The sequence below is a fragment of the Aplysia californica genome, unplaced genomic scaffold (genome assembly GCF_000002075.1).
Source record: "Aplysia californica isolate F4 #8 unplaced genomic scaffold, AplCal3.0 scaffold00083, whole genome shotgun sequence".
In the NCBI taxonomy this organism is placed as follows: Eukaryota; Metazoa; Mollusca; class Gastropoda; order Aplysiida; family Aplysiidae; genus Aplysia; species Aplysia californica.
The window spans coordinates 793,922-806,180 of record NW_004797353.1 but is presented as its reverse complement, the minus strand read 5'-3'; the positions used below and the strand labels follow the sequence as shown (position 1 = coordinate 806,180).

The 12,259-nt window shown below is 39.8% G+C and overlaps 1 protein-coding gene across 1 annotated transcript in view; it reads right to left on the bottom strand.

Moving 5' to 3' along the window:
* LOC101864132 (ATP-dependent DNA helicase Q4) overlaps positions 1–12,259 on the bottom strand; it is a 69,679-nt gene that overhangs the window by 46,721 nt on the left and 10,699 nt on the right. The window contains exons 7-10 of the mRNA XM_035968798.1: positions 11,251–11,336; positions 9,632–9,705; positions 6,806–6,937; positions 2,237–2,350 (exon numbers count right to left, since the gene is read on the bottom strand). Coding sequence (XP_035824691.1) covers positions 2,237–2,350; positions 6,806–6,937; positions 9,632–9,705; positions 11,251–11,336 — 406 coding nt within the window. The remainder of the gene's footprint in view (positions 1–2,236; positions 2,351–6,805; positions 6,938–9,631; positions 9,706–11,250; positions 11,337–12,259) is intronic.

Sequence of the window (12,259 nt, the reverse complement as noted above, 5' to 3'; positions counted from 1 at the left end):
CGAAGTCCCAGGTCAGGGGTACAAAAGGTGAGGTCAAGGGATGAAGTGCCATAAGAGGCTCTGTTTCTGTAAGTTGGGGACCTATCATTTAAGAGACAGATGTTATTTTGAAATTTTAAAAATCTATTATTTTTCCTTTCTGGTCTGTAGGTTTGTCTCCCCAAAGGGGGCTGTGGGCATTGAAATCACCTAGCACAATAAAGGGTTTTGGAAGCTGAGCCTTTAAGTCATTTAGTTGGGTTATTTTGAGAGGGTAATTTGGTGGGATATAAACTGAGCAGATCGTGATTGGTCTGTGCAGGGTGACCCGTATGGCAATAGCCTGGAGGGTCGTCTTAAGATGTACTTGTCTGTGGAGTGTGTTGTTGTCGGTGTAGATGGTGGTACCACCGGAAACAATCTGGTTCTCCGTGTGAATGTGATGATACGCAGTAAATCCTCTTAAATCTATGGTTGAAGCCGGGGCGAATTTTGTTTCTTGTATACAGGCCACACGTGGGCATAGTGTGGCCTGTAAGTGTTGCAATTCTGCAATGGAAGGTCGGATTCCGACAACATTCTATAGCAGGACCGCCATTATGACTTTTTAGTTTTTATTTTGGAGCTCAAAGGCCCCAGCTTCTAAGAAACACTCTGACTCCTCCTTGCGGGGGAGGTAGAGTGTTTTCTGGGTTGCCGTCCTGGATCGGAATTTCGTAGTAAGGCTAAAAAACCGTTGTGATTAAGAAAAAATCGGAATGGTTGGCAGCCCTGCTGTTAAAAAATATTAGATTATTTAAGAGGTGGGAGCTCTGAGTCCATCTTTGAAAGGACCAAGCCAAATGGGAAATTCATGTAAAGTGCTCCCAATGACACAGCATCGGACAGAGCTAATGCTCGAACCCCCAAACACGCGATCTCCCTGTACTATTACTAGTCCTGTAGCCTAACCACTAGACCACCGACACCACTAGATGAAAATGAGTTGTGGTGCTCCTTCCACCACCACACCAAGAGACACCAGCCCATAGCAGAAGTCATTAACTCACTGGCTACCGTTCGTGCTAGTGTGGCACAAATTTTCTGTTGACGCCTAGCTCCCATTCGTGCCACCTTGCCTTGGCGCAAGCATATTTGGAATTTTTTTCCCGCTAAAGGGTAGCCACTGTGGTAAGAACGGCACGCGGTATTAAATCATGAGTCATTTCCCTTTAATTTGAGACCGTTTCCTGCTCTCTAGCGCGAGAGGTATTTTTTTTAGTGAACTGTTTCCTAAAGTCACTCTTCAGTCAGCAACATGGCGTCCTCTCGACCAAAACGTCAACAGTCTGCTAGAGCGAATATCTTTGAAGTGTTCAATGAATCCGATGAATCTTCACGTTTGACTATTCTGATAGTGATTTAGACCCTGAATACGTGGAACCAAAGTCAAAAAAGGCCCGCAGTGCTAGTTCTACTGTGCAAACAGGAAAAGGCTAAGGGAAAGGTAAGGGCAAGCCTATGGTCACAGTGATTTTTTAAAAATACCTCCGAAATAGTGGTTTCAGGGGCCGGGTGCCCCCAAAAATGTTGGTAGTCAGTGAGATAAACCTCTGTACGAGTAAATGTCTCGTGAGGACCTACTCTCCGCTGTGTCCTACAAACAGCTCAAAATGCAAAACAAAGTGTTCATTTAGTCCTCTGGGCATGATGCCCAAAACACATTCTAGCAACACAGGTCCACGACTTGAGGTTGCAGTTTCTGTTGGGGTGGGAGAGTTTAACTTCAGAACTGTCTCCCGCAGAGACTTTATCCGGAGTCTGAATTTGAGTGTGGGCAACGAGACAAAGCGGCAAGATCAGAAAAGGGACTGTCGTCAGTTACAAAGAGCTGAAGATGCGAACTGTTCAAAAGCCAAGAGATGGAGAGAGACAAAAGCTTTAGTTAAGCAGAGAAAGGAGGAGAGATTAAAAATTTACAACCCACAATAAATAACATTATCACAGACGCGCTTCACAGTTCCAGAAACTATAAAGAGTGATTCATTAATCTTGAAATGTGTACAACCCAGTACTCAGAAATAATCCTGTTACTTCCACAAAAGCAGAATCCCTAAAAATTAGCTTCCAAACAAAAGTTATCTACTCATACATAAATGGGAGCTTGACACCTTCGGCTGAGTGGAAGAGAGGTTGGTATGGGGTAAATAACAGAACATTCATGAGCAAAGAAATCTCAGTCGAGAAAAAAGACAAGATATCCCTGCTGTGTTGGTACCTTTGACTCCACAGCTCATCATCGCAGCCTCTCGGAGACTGGGAAAGTCTGCCTCATCCACGGAGCTTTTATCCACTTGACTTGGATCCAGGTCCTTTCCCATTTTCGCCTTGCCTAGGACATATAAATGGACAAGTTGACGTATATGACTAAATAATAGTTTTAGGTAAGTCCCGATTTAAAACATTAATATGCATGGCCTTTTGCCCCATGGACAGGAGAGCCTAAAACATTGTGCATGATACAGCTTTGCCTGGCCTGGATGATCGACATAAAGCAGCAGATTGCCCTAGTACTTTTCCCCCTTTCAGATCTTGATTTCCTCAAAATGCTCCAAAGAGGCAAAACATTCAGAAAACAACATTACAATAAAACACTAAATAAAATAATAAATTCGTTATTAAAAGGCTTTGAGAGATTCTTCCCCATTCCAACTACGAAAAAGCCAGACATTGTGTTATGGGAGGAAAAAGACAAAGAGGTACACTTGGTAGAGCTCACGGTGCCCCACGAGGACAATATCTATGCCGCTCATGAGCGGAAAGAAAACCGTTACGAGGCACTCGTCGAACAATGTGAGGAGGCAGGATGGAAGGCAACCCATTTTCCGGTAGAGGTAGGATGCAGAGTAGAAGTAGTGAGTAGAAGGCAGAGAGTACTTGCACAGCTAAGAAAACAGAAACGAGACTTGCAAAAGCAGAAAAAGTACGCACCACCAGAAGAGATAGAAGGCCTAAGAATCTTGTTTGAAGATCTTAAGAAAAAGAGCAGAGACCTACAGAGGCACGAAAGAAAGTGTACCAGGAGAAAAGAGAGAAAAAGGGAACGTGAACAATTTCTGAAGAATCCTTATGAAGCAGCCAAAAAACTGTTCACAGAGGCACGGAGTGGTAAATTGGAATGTACGAAAGAGGAACTCGATGCTTATGTTAAGCAGACGTACAGCGATTCAAGAAGAGAAGAACCGCTTCCTTATATGAGAGGCCTGAAGCGTCCAGCTGCCCCCGTCGTCAAATATTACCTGGGACCAATTAGAGAGAAAGAAGTAGATGAGTACGTAAAAAAAGCAAGAGCAAAAAGTGCACCTGGAGGAGATGGCGTGTCTTATAAGGTGTTCAAGTATTGCGACACGCTGAGACACACCCTCTTTGAGATGCTAAGAGGCCTTTGGAAAGACAAAGAAATCGTCAAAGATTGGTGCAGAGCGGAGGGCGTGTATCTACCCAAAGAACAGAATGCAAAGGAGATAGGACAGTTCAGACCTATTTCAATCATCAACGTGACGTGCAAGATCTTTATGGGAATACTTGCAAAGAGGACTGTAGCATATTTGCAAAGTAACGGCTATGTGGATGAAACGGTACAGAAAGCCGGGGTACCAGGGATCCCAGGCTGCATCGAGCATGCTTTCACCATTTGGGACACAATCCAAGAGGCCAAGAAAAACAAGGAAAGTTTAAACGTAGTGTGGTTGGATCTGGCGAATGCCTACGGGTCTGTTCCCCATAAATTGCTGATGAAGGCAATGGATTTTTTCTACGTCCCACAAGAGGTGCAAAACATTATGAGAGAATACTATAGTAACTTCCAGATGCGATTCTCAACCGCAAATTTCACAACGGAATGGCACCGACTAGAGATTGGGATTGCAGCTGGCTGCTCTATATCGGTCATCTGGTTCATCCTGGTAATGGAGATGCTACTGAGATCTGCAGAATGCTGTGAAGAAGAAGCAAAGGTGAGATCACCAAAGAAAGCCTTTATGGATGATGTGACCCTACTGACAAGAGATGGAGACACAATGCAAAGTGTGTTGAATCGGCTCGATAAGCTTATCACCTGGGCCAGGATGAAGTTTAAAGCTAAAAAGTCAAGAAGCCTGACTATTAACAAAGGAAAACAGAAGCAACTGAAGTTCACAATTGCAGGGGAGCAAATGCCCACAGTAAAAGAACAACCCGTGAAAAGTTTGGGTCGGTGGTACTCAGGAACTCTGTCTGATAGGAGTCAAGGCGTGGAAATCATGAAGCAGGCTGAAAATGGGCTGAAAGCAATTGACCAGACAAAGCTTCCAGGAAAGCACAAGATATGGTGTCTACAGTTTGCCCTCTACCCTCGATTGGCGTGGCCACTGACAATGTATGAAGTTGCTTTGTCAAGAGTTGAGATGATCGAAAGAAAGTGTAACAGCTACATCAGGAAGTGGCTGGGGCTACCCCGTACCATTAACACGTCATCCCTGTACAGACATAGAGGTGCGCTTCAACTACCTCTCACGTCAATTGTGGAGATCTACAAAGCAGGCAAGATTAGAACCGTTTTGATGTTGAGAGAATCAAGGGATAAGGAGATCAGTGGAAAACCTCCAGATGTCAAAACAGCCAGAAAGTGGAAGGCAGAAGTTGCAGCTAACGAGATCTCATCTCTGCATTGGAGCATGGGGACATTGTCGGTCCAGCGCAACCTGATAGATTAGGGCTAGGTAATGGCGACTTTAGACCTTTCAGGAAAATGTCTCAGCGAGACAGAAGAAAAGCTGCAACAAGACATATGCAAAAGATGGAGGCAGAGAGGCGAGAAATTCATCTCATCCAGTGTAGCCAGCAAGGACAAATGACCAGATGGGAAGAGCATGTAGTGGAAAGAAAAGTCGGGTGGAGTGACATCTGGAAGTGGAATACATCAAGGCTGAGCTTTCTTCTCCGGTCTACGTATGATGTTCTGCCTTCACCGGTGAACCTTGTCAGATGGAAGGTACAGGAGGACAACAAGTGTAGATGCGGTAAGCTAGGAACCATGAAGCATATTTTGTCAAACTGCAACCTAGCTCTTAACAGATACACCTGGAGACACAACGAGGTGTTGAAAGTGCTCACGAAAATGGCGACACAACAGGTGGAAGAAGGAAAATATGCCCCCAAGATACAGAAGCATGGACCCACCAAGATTGCGTTCGTTCCGCAAGGAAGCAAGATTGCCAAAAGAAAGAAAGCGAACGAAGCCATGAAAGACCAGAGCGGAGGCACATGGGAAGTAGCTGCTGACTTAAAAGGCTTTGAGAGATTCTTCCCCATTCCAACTACGAAAAAGCCAGACATTGTGTTATGGGAGGAAAAAGACAAAGAGGTACACTTGGTAGAGCTCACGGTGCCCCACGAGGACAATATCTATGCCGCTCATGAGCGGAAAGAAAACCGTTACGAGGCACTCGTCGAACAATGTGAGGAGGCAGGATGGAAGGCAACCCATTTTCCGGTAGAGGTAGGATGCAGAGGTTTTGTAGCAACAAGCGCCCGTAAGTGGATGAGAGTGGCAGGACTTACTGCAAAGAAAAGCAACGAACTCACAAACTCCCTTCAGGAGACAGCAGAGAAAGCCAGTCATTGGATCTGGTTGAAGCGAGAGGACTCAAGCTGGAATGAATCCTAAAGTTGGCAGCAGAGGAAAACAGTCGAACTAACATGGAGACCTCACATCGGTGAGGGGGCTCGGAGCGTCAGAAAAGCTGTAGAGAGGAAGAGCCCGAAACAGCGACGCATTCTCTCCTGATGATCTCCATGCTAGAGTCCGGGATACGGAGCGTTCGACGGTGAGCAGTGCATACGGCTGTTTAGACTACGTCTACGTCTACAGAAAACGTTTGACAATAACGTAATAAAATCCCATACAAAAAATAAACAGCATTTATCAAGGTCACAAAGCTCGGTAAAAAAAAATCCAGTAGGACAGAGGGCAGAGCAAACAACAGTTTTACATCAAGTTTTTAAAAGTTGTGTCAATCAAAAGGTCCTGACAGCAATAAACTGAAGCAACTCGGCTCCATATATATATATATATACAAAAATAAAGTGTTTTACTTGCGGTATTTGTGTGTAGTGTTTATATTCTATAAAACTCTTAAAATGCAAGGCGAGACTTGTTATTTAACCTAAAGTGGGAGTTCATAATTTCAAGAGTTATAACTGTTATTAAAATTGAGGAATTAACACAGACTGAAAAATGAGACAGGTTATTATTGGACTGTTTACAATGAAAATTCTGTGATCATGAAAGGCTTAAACTCCCCCCCCCCCCCCCCCTTTATGCTATCTATGCGCAACTTCCTCTAACACAGAAATATTCTCTAGGTTCCGTGAAATTCATATATTATTGATTGTCAGAGTTTTACTGTATAATCATTCTCCTTGAAAAACAAAACAAAAAGTTTCAACCCCAATACTCTTATTTATTTCCACTGGAAAACCCATGCATGGGTAAAAGTTGATAAAAACCCTTTTGCCTGAAAACTTTCAAACTCATAGTATCTCAAGGGGCTTTTTTTTGCCTAAAAAAATCATCAAATCACCCAAGTACTGTCAATTTATGCTAGAACTCGAACGGTGGCGTTTAAAAAGCCGGACTTTTTAAGACACTTGTCAGGTAAACGAAAGAAACCTTTGCTTCACAAGATCGATGCTAGTCCTGTCAAGGACACCATGATCCTTTCTCTAGCCAGAATTTCCAGCCACAGCAGGCAAACTTTTACCCATGATGCCGTGTGACCAGTGCTCAAAATGTAAGGGTCATCACCTTTACACTTGTTGGCCCAATGTCCTTCCTGCCCACACTTGAAGCATTTGTTGCTGCCGTAGCTCTGGCTCCTGGCCGCCATCTTTGCCTTCCACTGTTTCTTTCTCAGCTGTGACCCAGTCATGCCCGCTCCTTAAAGAAAAGGAAATAGTCACGATACAGTAAGGCCATTAAATAAAAGTTTAGTCTAAAAAGTAATTAAAGTCTTTCACAAAGAAGCAGAAAGTTTGTACATTGAACAATTTCACAAAACTGAGCCAAATCAGCAGCAAAGCATGAAAACTTTTTTAATTCAGAGATAAAAAATGCTCTGTTTCGGACTGCAATCATTACCGCCTGTACGGCAACACAGTCTAAATATATAATATCATTAACTGTGCTTGCAGCTCTCTCAAAACAGTCTTATCATTAACAAATTAAAAAGACAATGCATAAAAATCATATTTCAAATATGTCTTCTTTAATTTCTTTACAATCAAACTCCCCAGTTTTATTCAAAATAAAAACCAAGTGTTTTATTTTTGTTTAGTTTTATTAAGGTTTTACGACACACGCAACTGCATATGGTTAAATGAGTGCCAAGGGATGGATGTCAACAGAGAAGTCCAAATGCACAAAGTCAGCTTCGACTATCAAGGCACCCCGTAAATAGCAGTTCATAAGAGAGTGACAAACATACAAAAGAAGTAGAGGGAAAATGACGATAGTAAGGATGAGGGGGGAAAAGGCAGAAGTATCCCCATGTTGTTCCGGAACAGTATGAGCATGACATTGATATAAAAGCCCATTTACAATTCTACTATGCATAAGAACATGTATCCCCCCTTTGAGAATGACAGTTCAGTCAGTGGCACTGCCTTGGGGGAGTTGTTTTATTTTAAAACACTGCTAAAGGCACTACCAAACAAACTTTCAAAGGGCTGGGTCCAGGACACCTGCCATATTTTCAAATCAAATTAGCTTAACAATGCCCCATAAACAGAGCCATGTGACATTCTCATTTCAAATATTTCAGTAATGGTCAAATCCAATGCTTTACCCTTATCCGTTCGCCACGGGGTCATTTTGTAACCCCGGGGTAGTATTCTTCTCATTTTACAATACTTCTAGTACGAAGATCACTTTGAAACTTTCAAAATTTCTCAAAAAATCATTTTGACGTTATATGCAAAACGTACGGATCGGATTAACGAGTAAATTTCCTCTTTGAAAGTGGTGGCACAGAGTTCCCCACGTCGTATGGATACGATAGTGAAACACGATGTACAGATAGGGTTAAACTTAAATATATTTCAGCCAGGGTTGGTGATTTTTTGATTTTTTTTAAATAAAAATTTTTTTTAATCGATTTTTTAAATTTAAATCAGATTTTTTTAATTTAAATCTGATTTTTTTTTTTTTTTTTTAAATGTCGACAGTTTGGGATTTTTGGTGGCTAAAAGTATGTTCTTTTAGTGCAGAATGCATTGTCTTTATTTTAACTAATGATTAATTTAAGCAACTGCAAAAGAAAGCCTCAATCTGCTATTATCAGTGAATTATGGCTACAGACAAAAAATGAAGAAAATGTCAGTTTAAAAGGAAAGGGGGAGAGGGGATTATTATGTATAGAAAAACTTTTATTTTATTACAGTGTGCGTGTGTGTGTGTGCGCGCTTGTGTTTGTCTAAAAAAAAAAAAAAAAGAAAATGCTAATTTCAATTATGAAAAAAAAAGTAAATTGAATACTATATTAATTTACTACTTACAGTGACAGGGGGGAAAGCAGACTTTTAAGCAGGATTATATTAGTCTACTAAACATCTGTTTAATAAAACCAAGGAAAGGAATTCTGCATGTTTAAATATGTAAAAACAGAATACATTTTATAAAAAGTGATTTAAATCACAAAATCAAGTTGATTAAAATTTAAAAAACCAACTGATTTAAATCAACCCAGCTCTGATTTCAATTATGGGGGGAAAAAGTAAATTGAATACTGTATTATTTTACAGAGAAAGCAGACTTTTAAGCATGATTATATTAGTGTACTAAACCTTATATATCTGTTTTATGAAACCAAGGAAAGGACTTCTGAATGTTGAAATATGTAAAAACTGAATATAAATTTAAAAAATTTTAAGTGATTTAAATCACTGATTTTTATTTTAAAAATCAAGTTGATTTAAATTTAAAAAATCAACTGATTTAAATCAACCTGATTTAAATCAACCCAGCCCTGATTTCAGCATGTGTGAATTTCAAGATTTTTAACAACAGAAAGAGTTTCTAAATTTTAACTGTATATTAATATGTTTAACCTGTTAATTCAGTAAACAATACGACAATAAGAGACTCACATTCTGATATTACAACTGAGGGTTTTTCAATTTTATATATCCAGCAGCCCTTGGGCTCTTTAAATTGAGAAATATGATTTTTTTTTTTATTATAATACATGTGACATCATTCTCATTACTTTTTAAATATCTTACAGCAGCTCTACTTCTGTTACCAAAATTACACGTAACATTACGGTATCAACTTGGTCCTCTATCAATCCAGAAGAAATGGTGAATTAGAAATTTTGAAGAATATTTTTCATCATCAAACACTCAAAAATTATACAAGCTAAAATAAAAAAACTGTATTGAAAATTTTCAGTTTAAGCACTTATATCTCTACCAACCACTTTCATTTTGTAACAGGACCAAAAGCCCAGGTATGTAAATAAGTACTGCACTTGAAAAATTATCAAATTTTCTACATTATCAAACTAAGAAAATATAATGATTAAACCGTCCCGAAAATCAGAAAATGCTCTGTGCACAATGACTGCAAAATTACCTTTCCTGCGATATCCTTTCTTTTTCATGTTCAGACAGACATAATTTTCATTCATTGAGGCTGCGGAGCGTTTCCTGAGAAAACAAAGATACATCATGTACTCAATTTTAAAAAAAGGTAAAGCAGTTATTTGGACATGTGTACCCTAGCATTATTATGATGATGAACCAAAGGGACTGCTTTTTAACTATCCAGCATCTGGACAGGACAGATAAGCCAAGCTCTGATGAAAACATACTTTGACGCAGGCCCACCTTTTGTTCTCTTGCCTAGATGCATCACAGCTTAACGGCAATACTGTGCAATATCTTTAACACTTTCACTAACAGACCTTTACTCTTTACGGACTAATAATATTATATATATATATATATATATTTCTCTTTCATTGAACAAAACTTAACTCTTTAAACCCTGAGTTTTTTCCACTGTTTCCCTGTGTTTTTTCTAGTCACCTAAACCTGGTGCACTATTGTCTCATTATAACCCTGTACGCTTTCCTCCAACTTCTACGAAAAGAAAGGCTTAGTGATTATAATTATAAAAATACTTGGATCGGGAATAGTTCCGAAAAACTAGCAAAAACTAGTACTAGATAAAACGAAACAGTTGTCACTGGTATTGGATGCTCCCGGCGTCCGATGGGGAACAGGGTTATTACCGCCGGATGCTCCCAGCGTCCGATGGGGTTTAAAGAGTTAAGACAGTCACTTACTAAACCTGAAAGAGTTAAGATTATATAAATATCTTTTGCCATTTTCATGCATACAGTGTATGGTCATATAACTCTTCAAACTGTGAGGTACTTTTGCCACTACATTTTCCAGCTTTGAGCCTTAAGAGTAAGAGACAAAAATCCGTTTTGCCTGAAATAAAACTAAGGCATTCAACTGCCTTTATAAACTAAAGTGTCACACTCCAATCAGTTTCTTGAAAGTCGAGTGTAGTAGGTCAAGGCAATGTAACAACGTTAGTCTCTAAAAGACTAAGGGATGGTGAACTGTTTCTGGATGGCTTTTATGTTTCTTTCCACTGACTATAGAAAACTTACTGTTTTCCATTGCTATGTATATTTATATATATCGAACATCCCGTAACACCAGGTGAAATAAAAATAGTAAAACTGCTGACCCTCTCCTTAGGATCTTGCTTCCACTGCTGAGCTGAGTCTGCTCTGAGCAAATGTTAAGAATCAGTGTGCACACAAGGGATCCTACCAAGTGAAAAAAATTGTGGGTCAGGGGAAAGGAGATGAGGAAAAAGAACAAGCATGGTCTGTGGTCTGGTTAATTCTAGGATTGACCAGTTCTCACTTTGCCTAAAAAGAAAAGTAAAAAGTGATGCAAGGAATGTCTGCACCTCCCTGATACTTAACTCCACACAAATTTTAAACACTTAATTGTTCTTTTTTTGTTCTTTTGCTTTGAAGGGAAAGTCTCTATATCTGTACTGTTAGCACACCATGTCTGGCTTGCAAACTACTAGTAGTAGTGGAAGACCCCTGCAATAAATGTTCCTGTCTTCAGCCTTGCAATGTGGTGGTATTGCAGTGGTGGTATTGTAGAGATAAAATGTTAACCGTCCAAAAATTCATTGCTGTTTAAGGACTTGACACTCACCGAGTTGCTGATGCTGCTGCAGTTGTTTTTTTCTTCACTTTAGAGCTCCCCGCACCACTTGAGTCAGGTATATCCAGATGTGAATCCTTTGACAAATCAATGTAAGAAAATTAGAGAACATATTTTCTATTAGAATTAATGATTTCTCTATCAGTGCTTATAATTCTTTATAAGGAGTACTCCAAAGAGTAAGAATTAGAGAATGAGTGTTCCAGTTAGAAATATGAATATGGTGAAGTTCTAAAAATTCAGTTATGTTCTACTAAATAAATTGTAACGGAAAAGATGCCTTTTCTTAAAGATTATTCTGACTGACAGTCTCTAAAGGCATCATAATTATTTTGTATATTATTCTTCAGAATATGTATTTAATGCAAGATATTCTAATCCTGATCATGAAAGTCGAACCAAATGAATTAAACAGTGTCTTCTATCTAACTTTTTACCAACACAATCATTTGTCAAGGAAAAGAATCAAGGTGATGAACATTTCATACATTCGAAGTAGTATTCCTCTTTAAAGCCTAAGGATCTCAGCTGCTGTAAAACGGGGGTAACAACATATATTTTGCTCTCAAAGCTCTCTACCGTAGTTGGTTGTACCAGAGTTTTTCATTTCTATATTAAAGTTAATGTGTTAAACGTACTCATAAAAATAACATTTTTACAGAGTAATTTTCCACCCCCCGGGGCGGTGCCACTGACTGAAGTGTCTTTAGGCCATTCCCAAAGAGGGGACATTTCTCGTTCTAATGCACAGTAGAATTGTAAATGGACTGATCCAACCACGTCACGCTCATAACTGTGCCTGAACTACAACAGGGAACTGCTGTTTTTTCTTTCCTTATCTTTACTATCGTCATTTTCCTCTACTTCTTTTGTATGTTTGTCACACTCTTGTGACCTGCTATTTCCAGGGTGCCTTGATAGTCGAAGCAGACTTTGTGCTGTTGAAGCTAGAGAGGTGAGCAGAGTAAGTCTGATTCCCTGTAAAGACTTTTCTGTTGAC